The sequence below is a fragment of the Macrobrachium nipponense genome, chromosome 1, assembly GCF_015104395.2.
Source record: "Macrobrachium nipponense isolate FS-2020 chromosome 1, ASM1510439v2, whole genome shotgun sequence".
Classification (NCBI taxonomy): domain Eukaryota; kingdom Metazoa; phylum Arthropoda; class Malacostraca; order Decapoda; family Palaemonidae; genus Macrobrachium; species Macrobrachium nipponense.
The window spans coordinates 30,408,364-30,425,140 of record NC_087200.1 but is presented as its reverse complement, the minus strand read 5'-3'; the positions used below and the strand labels follow the sequence as shown (position 1 = coordinate 30,425,140).

The following is a 16,777-nucleotide window of genomic DNA, read 5'->3' as shown; positions in this document are numbered from 1 at the left end:
TATTGTCAGTTATATTTACTTGTCTCTGGTGAACGTGACTAACAGATTCCATTTACTTCTTAACTTGAGCTGTTACTTCAGACATGATGGAGAGCATTCTGAGAGTAAACAGTTTTATCAATAAATATACAAAGCTATTACATCCTCGATGCAAAGGTAAATGACGTCTTCTTTTCAGGCAGCCATGGAACTAACACCTGTTGAGCAGGACGATGGAAGCCTCAACTACAATCGGAAACGTTTGCCTTCAAAGAACAAAAATCAACCACGTGGGCTTAAGAAGTTAGATGTCACTGACGACATTTCCATCTACCATTTGGATGGTTAGTTTTAACATAGAAATTCATTTCTCGACCTGGTTCGGATCCCACAATCGATCCCTTGGCTAGGTAAACAGCCTAGTAAAAATATCTAATCCTTCGGGCTAGCTAAGTAAAAATATCTAAAATTTCGGGCTAGCCAAGTAAAAATATCTAATCCTCGGGCCAGCCAAGTAAAAATATCTAATTCTTCCGGCCAGCAAAGTAAAAATATCTAATCCTTCGGGCCAAGCCGAGGTTATAAATATCTAATTCTTCCGGCCAGCAAAGTAAAAATATCTAATCCTCGGGCCAGCCAAGTAAAAATATCTAATTCTTCCGGCCAGCAAAGTAAAAATATCTAATCCTCGGGCCAGCCAAGTAAAAATATCTAATTCTTCCGGCCAGCAAAGTAAAAATATCTAATCCTTCGGGCCAGCCGAGTATAAATATCTAATCCCTCGGGCCATCCAAATAAAAATATCTAATCCCTCGGGCCATCCAAATAAATATATCTAATCCCTCGGGCCAGCCAAGTAAAAATATCTAATCCTTCGGGCCATCCAAATAAAAATATCTAATCCCTCGGGCCAGCCAAGTAAAAATATCTAATCCCTCGGGCCATCCAAATAAATATATCTAATCCCTCGGGCCAGCCAAGTAAAAATATCTAATCCTTCGGGCTAGCCAAGTAAATAGATCTAATCCTCGGGCCAGCCAAGTAAAAATATCTAATTCTTCCGGCCAGCAAAGTAAAAATATCTAATCCTTCGGGCCAGCCGAGTAAAAATATCTAATCCCTCGGGCCAACCAAGTAAAAATATCTAATCCTTCGGGCCATCCAATTAAAAATACCTAATCCCTCGGGCCAGCCTAGCAAAAATATCTAATCCTTCGGGCTAGCTATGTAAAAATATCTAATCCTTCGGGCTAGCTAAGTAAAAATATCTAATCCTTCGGGCTAGCTAAGTAAAAATATCTAATCCTTCGGGCTAGCTAAGTAAAAATATCTAATCCTTCTGGCTAGCCAAGTAAAAATATCTAATCCTTCGGGCCAGCCGAGTAAAAATATCTAATCCCTCGGGCCAACCAAGTAAAAATATCTAATCCTTCGGGCCATCCAATTAAAAATACCTAATCCCTCGGGCCAGCCTAGCAAAAATATCTAATCCTTCGGGCTAGCCAAGTAAATAGATCTAATCCTCGGGCCAGCCAAGTAAAAATATCTAATTCTTCCGGCCAGCAAAGTAAAAAATATAATAATCCTCGGGCCAGCCAGAGTATAAATATCTAATCTCGGGGCCATCCAAGTAAAAAATATCTAATCCCCTCGGGCCATCCTAAATACAATATATCTAATCCCTCGGGCCAGCCAAGTAAAAAAATATCTAATCCTCGGGCCTAGCCAAGTAAAAAATAGATCTAATCCCTTCCGCCAGCCAAGTAAAAATATCTAATTCTCTTTCCCCGGCCAGCAAAAAGGGTAAAAATAAAAATACCTAATCCTTCGCCGGCCAAGCTAGTAAAAAATAAAAAAATCTAATCCCCCTTCGGGCAAACCAAGTAAAAAATATCTAATCCTTCGGGCCATCCAATAAAAAATACCTAATCCTCGGGAGCCAGCTAAGCAAAAAATATCTAATCCTTCGGGCTAAGCTAATTGTAAAAAATATCTAATCCTTTTTCGGGCAGGCAGTAAAAATACTAATCCTTTCCGGGCTAAGCTAAAAAAGGGTAATAATCTAATCTCGGGCCTATCTACCGTATATCTATCCTTCGCAGCCCAAGTAAAAAAATCTAATCCTTTCCGGGCGCCAAAGTAATATCCAATCCTTCGGGCCACCAGTAAAAATAAATCTAATCCCTAAAGGGCCATCCAATAAAAATACCTAATCCCTCGGGCCCTAAGGCAACCAAGTAAAATCCTAATCCCTTCGGGCTAGCCAAGTAAATAGATCTAATCCTTCGGGTGGCCAGCAAAGTTAAAAATATCTAATTCCTTTCCGCCAGCGAGTAAAAATATCTAATGCCTTCGGGCCACAACCGAAAAAGTATAAAAATATAAACCTACCTCCCTCGGGGGCCAATCCAAGTAAAAATATCTAATCTAGGGCAGGGCCATCCAGCTAAAAATATATCTAATCCTTCGGGTTTAGCCAAGTAAATATCTATCTCGGCTAGCCAAAGTAAAATAGGATCCTGTCTCGGCCAGCCAAGTAAAAATATTCTAACCTTCCGGCCCAGCAAAAGTAAAAATAATCAATCCTTTTCGGGCCAGCCAGGTAAAAATATCTAATCCCTCGGGCCACCATAAAATATTCGAATCCTCAATTCCACAATAAAAAATCTAATTCCCTCGGGCGCCAGCCTAAGCAAAAATATCTAAATCCCTTCGGCAGCTCATGTAAAAATATCTAACTCCTTCGGGCCTAGCCTAAGTAAAAATATCTACTCCTTCGGGCCTAGCTAAGTAAAAATATCTAATCCTTCTGCTAGCCGAGTAAAAATATCTAATCCCTCTGGCCAGGGCCAGTAAAAATATCTAATCCTTCGCAGCCAAAGTGTAATATACCTAATCCTCGGGCCCTAGCCAGCCTATAAATCTAATCCCTTCGTGCTCCAAAAATCATAATATAATCTAATCCCTCGGCCAAGGCCAAGTAAAAATATCCTAATCCTTCGGGCTAGGGCCAAGTAAATAGATCTAATCCTCTGGGCCAGCCGAAAAATAAAAAAATCTAATTCTTCCGGCCAAGCAAAGTAAAAATTATCTAATCCTTCCGCCAGCCGAAGTAAAAAATATTCTAATCCCTCCGGGCCACCAATAAAAATATCCATCCTTCTTAAAAATCCCGAGCCATCCAATAAAAATCCTAATCCCCGGGCCAGCCTAAAAAGAAAAATATCTAATCCTTCGGGCTAGCTAGTAAAAATATCTAATCCGGGTCGGCTGGTAAGTAAAAATATTCTTAATCCTTCTTCCGGCTAGCTAAGTAAAAAATATCTAACCTCCTTACTGGCCTAGCCAAGTAAAATTATCTAAGGGCCTTACCTGCCAGGGCCAGTAAAATTATCTAAATCCTTTCCGGGCCAGCAAAGTGGTAAAATATCTAATCCTTCGGGCTAGCCAGGTAAAAATATCTAATCCCTCGGGCCATCCAAATAAATATATCTAATCCCTCGGGCCAGCCAAGTAAAAATATCTAATTCTTCGGGTCATCCAAATAAAAATATCTAATCCCTCAGGCCAGCCAAGTAAAAACATCTGGTGTACTAATTGGGTACCGGTCTGGGACCAACCAAGTAAAAATATCTAATGCTTCGGGCCAGGCAAGTAAAAATATCTAATCCTTTGGGCCATCCAAGTAAAATATCTAATCCTCCGGGCCAGCCAAGTAAAAATATCTAATCTTCGGGCCAGCCAAGTAAAGATATCTAATCCTTCGGGCCATCAAAGTAAAAATATCTAATCCTTCGGGCCAGTCAAGTAAAATTGGCTAATCCTTCGGGCCATCCAAGTAAAAATATCTAATCCTTCAGGTTAGCCCTGTAAAAATATCTAATTCTTCGGGCCAGTTCATGAAATATATCTAATTCTTCGGGCTAGCCAAATAAAAATATCTAATCCCTCGGGCCAGCCAAGTAACATTATCTAATCCTTTGGACCAGCCAAGTAAAAATATCTAATCCTTCGTGCCAGCCAAGTAAAAATATCTAATCCTTTGGGCCAGCCAAGTAAAAATATCTAATCCTTCGGACCATCCAAGTAAAAATATCTAATCCTTCGGGCCAGTCAAGTAAAAATATCTAATCCCTCGGGCCAGCCAAGTAAAAATATCTAACCCTTTCCCTTCCAAGTAAAAATATATAATCCTTCCAGCCAGCCAAGTAAAAATATCTAATCTTTCGGGCCAGCCAAGTAAAAATATCTAATCCTTCGGGCCAGCCAAGTAAAAATATCTAATACCTCGGGCCATCCAAGTAAAATTATCTAATCCTTCGGACCAGCCAAGTAAAAATATCTAATCCCTCGGGCCAGCCAAGTAAAAATATCTAATCCTTCGGTTCATCCAAATTCTAGGACTTGCCTCAGATACAGATTTGAAGAAGATGTATTGGCAGTGGCTGACAACGAACATGTCAGCATTAGCGAAGCAAAGAGTGTGGTAATGGGGGCAAACAAAAGTGCCAACTCTACCTATGCTTCAGCAATAAAACTTATGAAAAGTTCCAGCAATTTAAGGCAACTAATAACTGCATCTGCTAATAGGCATCACATACCTGCTACTTCACGGACTGTAAATAAAGAAAATCCCCAATCTTTCAAGAAATTTTCATCTGCTAGTGCCTTGGAGTCCAACACCAAAATTTGTACTTCAAGAAGTACAGAAAACTCACCTACCAAAGTCAATACAAAGGTGACTAATATGATAGTTGCAGGCTCTCCTCCCAAAAAAAGGGAGCCAAAATCAATCAACAATTCGGGAAGCTGTTCCAAAAACACTTCCAACAAGAATAAGCCAAGGTACCAAGCCCAATTAGATAGAGCTACTTCAGAGCCATCAATTTTCACAGCCACAAACAAAAATGAAGCAAAACTATAATTACAACCACCAAGAAGCGCACAAGGAATACATCCCCAAATAATGATGGCTTTAAAATAAAAACCTCAAATGGGTTCAGTGTTTTGGAAGAGATCTCTCCACCTAGAAAAGTGGTTCCAAAAGCAGTTTCAGCCCAAAAACATACGAGTTCTGATCAGTCTTGCCGCCCTAAGACAAATGAACCTTGTGATTTGCAGAATCACAGTAGAAATTCTGATCAAAATCATAACCAGAAATATGATCAGCCAAAAACTCTAAATTCCAATTCAAATGAAAAGGGATTAAAGAAACAGCCACTTATAAAGGAGAACTTTCCTCTCCACACTAGGAACAGTACTTCCCCTTAAATGAGTGGGAAGTAGCACTTTTTACCACCTTAACATTCATGTTTGACATCCTTCAGTGGAACTGTAAAGGTCTCAGAGCCCGTGCAGAAGACCTTAAAGTCTTAATTCATGAATTCAATCCAGGGATTATATGCCTGCAGGAGATAATTTTAGGCAACTCTCCTTATAATCCTGGACTAAATTATTCAATATTTAACTTCTCTCCCCCAAGGGGTGGTCGGGCCCATGGAGATGCTGCAATTATTGTTAATAAAGCTCTGCAGCACTCCATAATACAATTAAATACAACTCTACAAGCTGTTGCTATTTCAGTCATCTTGGAAAAGAGGATAACAGTCTGCTCCTTATACCTTCCACCAGATCTTGTTTTAAACAGTGAAGATATTTAGTCCTTAATTAACCAACCTCCAACTCCTTTACCTCTCCTAGGAGATTTTAATGCCCTCAACCCCCTTTGGGGAAGTCTGTTTCTAGACAGTAAAGGGAAATTAATTGAAGACGTTATTGATAGGAATGATGTTATCCTATATAATAATGGGTCAATGACTTTCCACAGTATTCATGATCATCATTTCTCTGCACTGGACCTTAGTATCTCTTCAAAAAGCATCCACCTTGATTTTAGTTGGTCTGTTAACGAAAATTTAAATGGGAGCGATCATTACCCGATCCATTCAAAATATGCTGTGAATGGTCCATCTGAAGTTTTACCGAAGTGGAAGGCAGAGGAGGCAGATTGGGATAAATTCAGTAAGGGCGTCATACTAGATAGGGAGTTTGAGTCATTTCAGTCTCATCTCGATGCTTATGATTACTTTATTGAATCTACTCTGAAGAGTGCTAAGGCTCGATTCCCAAAACAAAAGGCCAACCTCGTAGACCTGCAGTTCCCTGGTGGAATAAGACTTGTGGTATTCTGAGGAAAGTTACTTGGAAGTGCTACAGACGTTACAAAACTAGTGGTTCTCCTCAGTCTAAATTAATCTACAAACGTGCTTTAGCCAAGCAACGGCGCTTTTATAAGAGAGCCAAAAGAGAAAGTTGGCTCTACTATATTAATGGAATAAACTTAAAGACTCCACTGAAAGTGGTGTGGCGCAAAATAAGGAAACTGAGTGGGAAATTTGTTGCGTCCCCATTACCCTCATTAAAAATAAACGACACTGATCACAGAGCCCACTGAAGTTGCCAATGAGCTAGGAAAACATTTTTCTGAAGTTCCCAGCGTCAAGAATTATTCTCGAGAATTTAAAAAAATTAGGAATTCTGAAATGATTCTGGAATTCGATTCAGGAAAATCTGAACCATACAACTACAGGTTTTCCTTGAGAGAATTACGGGAGGCGCTCTCCTCTAGTGAATCCACAACTCCAGGTGAGGATACAATCATATATGAAATGCTTAAACACCTCCCAGACGATGCCAAAAAATATTTACTGAAGATTATAAACAAAATATGGGAAACTGGAATTTTACCTAACGACTGGAAAATATCCATAGTTGTTCCAATTAAAAAGCCTAATAAAGATGCTTCCCTAGCCACCAGCTATAGACCAATAGCTCTAACCAGCTGTGTGTGTAAGCTGATGGAGAAAATGATAAATACTAGACTAGTTTGGCACTTAGAAACTAAAGGATTAATATCATCATTTCAATTTGGTTTCAGGAAAATCGCTCCACCCTTGATCCGTTGCTGAGGCTGACCAACCAAATCCAGCAAGGATTCGCCAAACAATGTCAGATCATTGGAGTATTCTTTGACCTCGAAAAAGCATATGACACTGCCTGGAGAATTGGCATCATGAAAAAATTGCGCAAGATGGGCATATGTGGAAGAATGATCAGATTTATCCCAACTTTTTGTGCAGGAGGAAGGAGTTCCCCAAGGAAGCGTTTTAGGTGTAACACTCTTTTCAGTGGCAATAAATAGTGTGGTTGAAAAAATCTTGCCTCCTGTTAAATGCTCACTTTTTGTTGATGACCTTGCAATATACTGCACAGGATATGATTCATTGTCAGTATGTAAACATCTGCAAAGGTCTATTAACGCAATTACTAAGTGGGCTGATGAGAATGGTTTTAAATTCTCCTCTTCCAAAACGGTTGCAGTAAGATTTACCAGATGCCGGCGTGTGGAAGAAGTTCCCACACTTAGTTTAAGAGGATCTATCATTCCTTATGAAAGTGAAGTAAAATTTCTGGAGATGATTATTGACCACAAACTAACATGGGCCAGCCATATAAATGCCCTAAAGATTAATGTGAAAAAATCTTTGAATATTTTTAAAGGTTGTTTCTGGTTTTAGTTGGGGGGCTGATAAAAAATCCCTTTTGAGGCTATATGACTCACTGTGTCGCTCCAAGCTAGACTATGGCTGTCAGATCTATTCTTCAGCTTGTAAAACCCAGCTAAAGGAATTGGATGTTGTACAGAACATGGGGTTGAGAATATGCTCAGGGGCTTTTAGAACTTCTCCTGTTGAAAGCATATATGTCGACACAGATCATCTTCCCCTAGATCTAAGAAGGCAAGAGCTAGGGTTGCGATACGTGGCTAGAATGAAAAGTGCTCCCAAAAATCCCTCCTTTGAAGTACTTAAGGAAACAGACTCGCGGAATTTCTCTGGTACAAGAGCTTCTAAACCATTCCAAATTCGACTGAATGAGGATTTTAGGGATAACCATCTCAAATCCCAGAAAGTCCTGGAAGTAAAACATCCTGTAAATCCTCCTTGGCTTATTCCTGAAGCATTAGTATGCAAGAAATAATTTAAGAAGAAGGATTGTACTGAAGAAAAGATTAGGGGAAAATTCTTAGAGCACGACGTTACCCATGCCAATTATGTGAAGATTCATACAGATGGATCAAAGTCAGATAGTGGTGTTGGGTGTGCTGTTATCCTTGGTGATACAGCATGCATACAGCTAAATTACCTGACTTTGCATCAATATTCACTGCCGAATTAACAGCCGTAGTCTCTGCCCTAGATTTAGTTCTTCAAAGTAGTGACACTAATTTTGTCGTATACTCTGATTCTAAAAGCATTTTAGAAGCTATCAAAAGATTTAATAGCTTTCATCCATTAATCCAAAAACTTCAGGAGTCGCTTTTTCGTATATATTGTCTGCGTAAGTCGGTCTCTTTCTGTTGGGTTTCTTCTCATGTGGGGATTCACGGAAACGAGACTGCAGACAGGGAAGCAAAAGCTGCTAGCGCTCTGCCAGAAACAACCTTCAGGAAAGTGCCTCATACAGACCTAAAAGGTCCTATTAGGTCTTTTGTATTAAGTAAGTGGCAAGAAAGGTGGACTTCTCCTCTTCTTGCCAATAACAGTAAGTGCAGAAGTATTAGGAAAAATATACAGCCGTGGCCTTCGTCATTCCAGCTTGACAGACGAGCAGAGGTTATTTTAACGAGGTTAAGGATTGGGCACACTTATTTAACCCATCAGTTTATTTTAGAAGGAAGCAGCCCACCAGTGTGTGCTTCTTACTGTGACGAGATACAAACCGTGGAGCACATTCTGATGGTTTGCCCCAGATACTTTAACCAAAGGGAAAGATATTTTCAGGGTAAATCCCTCTCAAATATCTTGGGAGATGAAGCAGACATTTCTGCTCTCATCTCCTTTTTAAAGTGTATAGAAATTTTTAATAATATTTAGATAAATTTTTATAAATCATATAGAGATTTTTAAAGACATTAAACTATTTTTAAAATTTATTTATTAGTCACGTCTAATTTTATGAATCATTTCTTTCACTAATTCATTCATATCTAATCCTTCGGGCCAGCCAAGTAAAAATATCTAATCCTTTGGGCCCGCCAATTAAAAATAGCTAATCCCCCGGCCATCCAATTAAAAATAGCTAACCCCCCGGGCCATCCAAGTAAAAATATCTAATCTTCGGGCCAGCCAAATAAAAATATCTAATCTTCGGGCCAGCCAAATAAAAATATCTAATCTTCGGGCCAGCCAAATAAAAATATCTAATCTTCGGGCCAGCCAAGTAAAAATATCTAATCCTTCGGGCCAGTCAAGTAAAAATATCTAATCCTTCAGGCCATCCAAGTAAAAATATCTAATCTTCGGGCCATCCAAGTAAAAATATCTAATCCTTCGGGCCAGTCAAGTAAAAATATCTAATCCTTCAGGCCAGACAAGTAAAAATATCTAATCTTCGGGCCATCCAAGTAAAAATATCTAATCTTCTTCGGCTAGGGCCAATCAAAAAAATATCTAATCTTCGGGAGCCGACAAGTAAAAAATATCTAATCTTCGGGCCAGCCAAATAAAAATATCTAATCTTCGGGCCAGCCAAATAAAAATATCTAATCTTCGGGCCAGCCAAATAAAAATATCTAATCTTCGGGCCAGCCAAATAAAAATATCTAATCTTCGGGGCCAAAAAAGCCCAATAAAATAAAAATCTAATCCTTCGGGCCAGCCAAGTAAAATATCTAATCCTTCGGGCCAAGTCCAAGGTAAAAAATATTCAATCCTTCAGGCCAGACAAGTAAAAAAATTCTAATTCTTGGGCCAAGAAAAATCCAAATTTAAAAGAAAAAAAATTTTCTAATTTCCCTCCAAGCCAAAAATCCAATTATCTAATCCTTCAGGGCCCGCCAAAATAAAAAAATATCTAATCCTTCGGGCCAGCCAAATAAAAATACTAATCTTCGGGCCATCCCAAGGTAAAAATTCTATCCTTCGGGCCATTTAAGTAAAAATTATCTAATCCTTCGGTGCCAAAGCCAAGGGTAAAAATATCTAATCTTCGGGCCAGCCAAGTAAAAATATCTAATCTTTCAGGCCAGCCAAGTAAAAATATCAATCCTTCAGGCCATCCAAGAAAAAATAATTAGCCCTTCGGGCCAGCCAAATAAAAATATTTAATCCTCCGGGCCAACCAAGTAAAAATATCTAATCCTTCAGGCCAGCTAAGTAAAAATATCTAATCCTTCGGGCCAGCCAAGTAAAAATATCTAATCCTTCGGGCCAGCCAAGTAAAAATATCTAATCCTTCGGGCCATCCAAGTAAAAAGATCTAACCGGCCATCCAATAAAAAATCTAATCCTTGGCCATCCATAAAAATCTAATCCTTCGGGCCATCCAAGTAAAAATATCTAATCCTTCGGGCCATCCAAGTAAAAATATCTAATCCTTCGGGCCATCCAAGTAAAAATATCTAATCCTTCGGGCCAGCCAAGTAAAAATATCTAATCCTTCGGGCCATCCAAGTAAATATATCTAATCCTTCGTGCCATCCAAATAAAAATATCTACTCCCTCGGGCCAGCCAAGCAAAAATATCTAATCATTCGGGCCAGCCAAGTAAAAATATCTAATCCTTTGGGCCATCCAAGTAAAAATATCTAATGCTTCGGGCCAGCCAAGTAAAAATATCTAATCCATCGTGCCATCCAAATAAAAATATCTACTCCCTCGGGCCAGCCAAGTAAAAATATCTAAGCATTCGGGCCAGCCAAGTAAAAATATCGAATCCCTCTGGCCATCCAATTAAAAATATCTAATCCCTCGGACCAGCCAAGTAAAAATATCTAATCCTTCGTGCCATCCAAATAAAAATATCTAATCCTCGGGTCAGCCAAGTAAAAATATCTAATCATTCGGGCCAGCCAAGTAAAAATATCGAATCCCTCGGGCCATCCAAATAAAAATATCGAATCCCTTGGGCCAGCCAAGTAAAAACATCGAATCCTTCAGGCCATCCAAATAAAAATATCTAATCCTTCGGGCCAGCCAAGTAAAAATATCTAATCGTCTGGCCAGTAAAGTAAAAATATCTAATCCTTCGGGCCAGCCAAGTAAAAATATCTAATCGTCTGGCCAGTAAAGTAAAAATATCTAATCCTTCGGGCTAGCCAAGTAAAAATATCTAATCGTCTGGCCAGTAAAGTAAAAATATCTAATCCTTCGGGCCAGCCAAGTAAAAAAAAATACTAATCCTTCGGCTAGCCAAGTAAGACATATCTAATCCTTCGGGCCAGCCAGGTCCCAAAAATATATCTAAAAAATCTCCGGCCTAATCAAGTAAAATATCTAGAATCTAAGCCAGTAAAAAGTACTAATCCTATCGGGCCAGCCAAGTAAAAAAATCAAACCCTTCGGGGCCAGCCAAAAGTAAACAATGGGCCTAAATTTCAACCCATACCAAATTAAAAAATATTTCCTCCGGACTAGCCAAGTAAAAAAAAAAAAAATTTCTAAAAAAAAAAAAAAAAATCCTCCGGCTTGCCAAATAAAAATTTCTAATCCTTTCCGGCTTGCCAAATAAAAAAAATATATATCTAATCCTTCTTTGGGCTAGTCCGCTAACCAGTAAAAATATCTATTCCTTGGGGGGGTGGCCTGGGCCTAGCCAAGTAAAAATATCTAGTCCTTTGGGCTAGCCAAGTAAAAATATCTAGTCCTTTGGGCTAGCCAAGTAAAAATATCTAGTCCTTTGGGCTAGCCAAGTAAAAATATCTAATCCTCCGGGCTTGCCAAATAAAAATATCTAATCCTTCGGGCTAGCCAAGTAAAAATATCTAGTCCTTTGGGCTAGCCAAGTAAAAATATCTAGTCCTTTGGGCTAGCCATCCACATATCTAGTCCTGGGCTAGCCAAGTTAAAAATTTCTATCTTGGGCTAGCCAAGTAAAAATATCTAATCCTCCGGGCTTGCCAAATAAAAATATCTAATCCTTCGGGCTAGCCAAGTAAAAATATCTAGTCCTTTGGGCTAGCCAAGTAAAAATATCTAGTCCTTTGGGCTAGCCAAGTAAAAATATCTAGTCCTTTGGGCTAGCCAAGTAAAAATATCTAGTCCTTCGGGCTAGCCAAATAAAAATATCTAATCCTTCTGGCCATTTAAGCAAAAATATCTAATCCTTCTGGCCAGCCATGTAGAAATATCTAATCCTGCGGGCCATCCAAGTAAAAATATCGAATCCTTCGGGTCAGCCAAGTAACAATATCGAATCCTTCGGGCCATCCAAATAAAAATACTTAATTTCCTAGTTTCTCTCATCTCATCATTCCTACTTGACGAAAGGTTAACTAGAGACACTGGTTTCTTACCGTCCTTCCTTTCTACTGCACAATTTCTTGCTAAATGCCCTTTCCCATTACATCGGAAACAAGTTAATTCTGAGCCACTAGATGCCACTTTATTCTTACAAACCTTAGATGTATGACCAGGTTTTCCGCATGTATAACAGTAATAGTTACTTTTACTCGTATTGCTATTACTAGAACTGACACCTTTACAGCTTTTTACTCTACCAGACGAAGGATCATTTCGCGTCTTACTGACACAGATTATGAGTCAAACTATATTCGTCAGCTAACCTAGTTGCTCCTGCAAAAGATACTTCTCGCCTATCTTCTATATAAAGTTTAATCTCAGGAGATACTTTATGTTTGAAGTTTTCTAACAACAGTAAGTTCTTCAAACCATCAAAATCCTCAACTTGAGCGGAAGTTAACCAATAAAAAAAAAAACAGCTTTTCTAACTTCTTACCGTATTCTACATACGTAATATTTTCATCCTTTCTCAAACTTCTAAATTTCTTACAGTACGCCTCTGGTACTAGCCTGTACGCGCTAAGAACAGTTTCTTTCACAATATCATAATCATCACATTCCTCCTTAACATACAACTATCCACAGTAAGTGCCCTACCACTCAAAACTGACTGTGAATATAGAGTCCACATTTCTCTAAGAGAACCTACTCTTTCCATTAACTTCTCAAAACACATGAAATATTTCGTTACATCTTCCTCATCAAACTTTGGTACTAATTTCAGCACTGCACTCATACCTAACCTATCAGTTTCATTTTCGTTCTCGCCTGTCTGACTGCTAAGAGTACTTTGCCTTAACTGAGCGATTTCCAACTCATGCTTACATTTTTTCTCTCTTTCTTCCTACTGCATTATCATCATTCCTCTCTCTTGCTGCATTCTCATTGCTTCTCTCTTTCTCTCGCTGCATTTTTCTCTCAGCTGCTCTTTCATTTCTCTCAGCCACTCTTTCATCTCTCTCATACTTTTCCCTGTCTTTCCTTTCAACATACTCAAGATCATTCCCCTCTAGACATAGATGCTTACCAGACTCAATAAACTCTTTCTCTATCTCACTCATTCTGGTTCTTTCTATATTCTCCCTGTCTCAATCTGTTGCGGTACCGAATAGCCTAGCAAGGTCGCCAATGAGGTCACCGACCCTCATGGTGTGCTACAGGTTCGATATTATAATAAACAAAAAAGATTCAACACCAACAGTTGAAACTGGGGATAGGAATATAGAAAGAAACATAAACAGAACAAAGGTTTATTTACAAGCTTACTAACAAAGATAAATACAGAATGGTTTTTCCTATTTACATAACAAAAGTAAAATCTTACAATGAGCTAATGAAATAGTTGCTGACCAGTTTTGCAGCTGTCGAAAATCAACGCTCGAAGCAATGGCTTCACAAAGGAGAGCTGTAGAACTTTAGACATCTTGACTCCGTAGTCCGTACTGCAGAAAGAAATGTCTAATCTTGATACTCGAAGGGCAGGTTACTCCTCAAAACCAACTTGTAGGACGTTCCTTCTCTGAAGGCTTGCTCAACGTAGAAATATCTCTGTCGTTCTCTCTCTAACTGGACGACTTGACTCGAATCCGATCAGACACTCATGTGCATTCTTCTTCTCTTATCCTTTGTCTGTTCCTTCTTCTCTTATCTCTCTCTGATGATCTCTGCTGATCTCTGATCTCTCCTACTTCGTCAGTCGTATATATACGGCGATCTGGGGGCGGGGCCTACCAGCGAATGTCACAGACTCCGGAGATGACTGGAACGTTTTAGAAGGATCTAGGCGAAATGTTGCCTTATAATAAGCTGCGTTTCTCACGACACGTCGGTGCCTGTTGAGTTCCATATCCCACCTGGCGATTCTAGAACAATCATGAGAAGAGGCGCCTCCAACATGTGTGCGAATGCCTCCTTGTTGCAGACCTACTTGAAGAAGATGCCTTTTCCTTTCCTTTGATATATTTTACTTCGCTATAGAGCGATTACCATGACAGGCACTTTATCCCTTCCACTGAGGTTAAGCCCCTATCTCTCTCTCTCTCTCTCTCTCTCTCTCTCTCTCTCTCTCTCTCTCTCTCTCTCTCTCTCTCTCCTCTCTCTCTCTCTCTCTCTCTCTCTCTCTCATTTCTAGTCATGCTATCATACTTTTACTCGTGATTGCAGGAGGATCATATGTAGTGAAGGACGACACAGAAACAGTTCTCTTCTTTGCAAGTTCACCCGTAGATTCAGGTTTCTGTTGTGGAGAAGAGTATATCACAGGGTCCACGTTTCGGGTCTTTAGCCCTGATTATCGTTTGCTGATGTGGATAATGGAAGAAAAAAGGAAATGCTGTGGAATTCAGTCTTTACAAGTAAGTCTTACTGAAGAATGTAATGATTCAGTGTGCCGGATTCATGTTAACAATACACGAATTAACAAAGATGGAGCAATGCAATGTGAATGGTGGAAGAATGGAAGTGGGTGATTTGCGCAGTTAAACCAAAAAACAGGCGAACCAAGAAAGGCAGCAGGGGAAGTGCAAAAGATTAGGGAGAAACTCGCATGACTAAGAAATCAAAGGTTTGAGTATATAAAAGGAAGTTTGCTGAGCCAACTCTTCTCTAAGAAATGGAAGTGTGGTGGATGTTAAATGCGATTAAGAAAGAGAGGTTGAGGCTACTGAGATGATCTGTTCGTGTAGTGTAATGAAAGGCCGTGGGGGCTTTGGGGGGGTGGTGTTGAGGGTGGCGGAAGGTAATGTGGAGAAATACTAAAGTGATGAAAAAGTGAGCGTAAGTGAAACGATGATCAGCGTGTTTTGATATGGTTCGATCTTGTGGAAATAGTAGGTGATGCTATGATAATAGAATGTACAATATGGAGGGGCTGGAAGTGAAGAGGCCTTGGTATTAGGGAATCACGACTGTGTGTGTCCAAATTAATAACGGATTCAGCAGTTAAAGTATGACTGTAGTGATGCAATATTTTCTCGTCACCACTTTCTGGGAAGGCAAAATAAATATTGCATCTTCAGTTACCAGCCAGAGTCAAAACGCAAATTTTTATTCAGAACTTGATTCGTATGTTTCGACCGATCAAGCTATGTAGCGTCTTTTCGGTTCTAAGAGTTTCTGATTTTCTGTGAAATGGTCTTACCGTGGGCTGAGTCAGTTAAGTAACTTTATCAACATTTTCAATGGTATTTATCAGAGAGGATTAAAAAAAATAACAATAATTTGACACCAACAGTGTTTCTACCCTACAGGCAGAAGTTATTTAAGCCCAAATAGTCATTTTTAGATATTTTTCGTAAATGACTTCTAGAATTTGAATATAAGAATAAGTATATCCATAACAATTGGTCTTATTATTGATATTAAACACAGCCAAATGTATTCAAAGTTTGACTTTAGTTTATCAGGAAATGTTCATTACGGCTAATTCTCCTCTTTCGTTCTATATTCAAGTCATATTTTACTTACCTAGATGCAAATAGTTTACCTCCTAGTTCTGATTGCCTATGTCACAAGATACTTCTGCCAAAAACATGTAAACCACCAATCACTTTGAAAATATAGGTCGACACCCTCTCAGGCATTAATGGCCCATGTTTTTTTCATTTGGTCCCAAGGACATGTAAACCCTTTTTTGCTTTCATGCAAGTTATATTCATGTTCACAGAAATGGAGAGTTATGCTGTCACCGAGAGGCTGTCTTGGAGAAGTAATACCGATTGATGATCACCGAAATTTTCGGATAAAGTTTTTAGATGGTGTGGAACTCTGCTGTATCGAAAACACTTACAAGAATATCTACAGGGTATGTATGATTTTCATTGCACAGTTTATGCATGATTGTCAAGAGATTTCTGTATGTAATCATTATGTAACTTTTGGCTTGAAAAATAATTAGTGTCCTTATACTATATCATATAATGCATACAATGTGTCGATTGATAACACGAATCTGAAATTGGGTAAAGTATTTATTTTTTATTAGCTTTGATACAAAACAGTGTTAGCCCTTTGAAATTCCAATATGGTGGCTGTTTTTCAAGATGGCTGCCAGTTATTCCTCTAATCATGCAGTGGTTCTTGACCTTTTTCAGTTTATGCACCCCTTTCAAATCAGCAGTCGGTTCTCGCACACCCCCCCCCCCTCCCCCGATTGCTGAAATACAAAAAAATGCCAAAAATACAAAGTTGATGTGATGTGTATTAATAACAAAGCCACGTTTTTTCTATCTTCATTCATATAGCTTACATTTCTTTCATGACAAAAATGATCTCAGAACACTTCTGAAGCAAAAAAGTTTTTTTTTTTCAGGAAAATATAACGCGTATATAAAAATATGTTTTGCTTGAATTAATCATAGGCATCCTCGCACCCCTTAGGAACCAGCCTCGCACCCCCTAGGGGCGAGAGCACCGCTGGTTAAGAACCACTAAGGGGT

At 39.1% G+C, this 16,777-nt stretch overlaps 1 protein-coding gene across 1 annotated transcript in view; it reads left to right on the top strand.

The window, feature by feature from the left end:
* The window catches only part of LOC135218727 (uncharacterized), a 52,810-nt gene extending 52,482 nt beyond the window's left edge, over positions 1-328 (top strand). The window contains exon 9 of the mRNA XM_064255177.1: positions 179-328. Within this exon, the coding sequence (XP_064111247.1) occupies positions 179-328 (150 nt within the window). The remainder of the gene's footprint in view (positions 1-178) is intronic.
* The last annotated feature ends 16,449 nt before the right edge of the window (positions 329-16,777 follow it).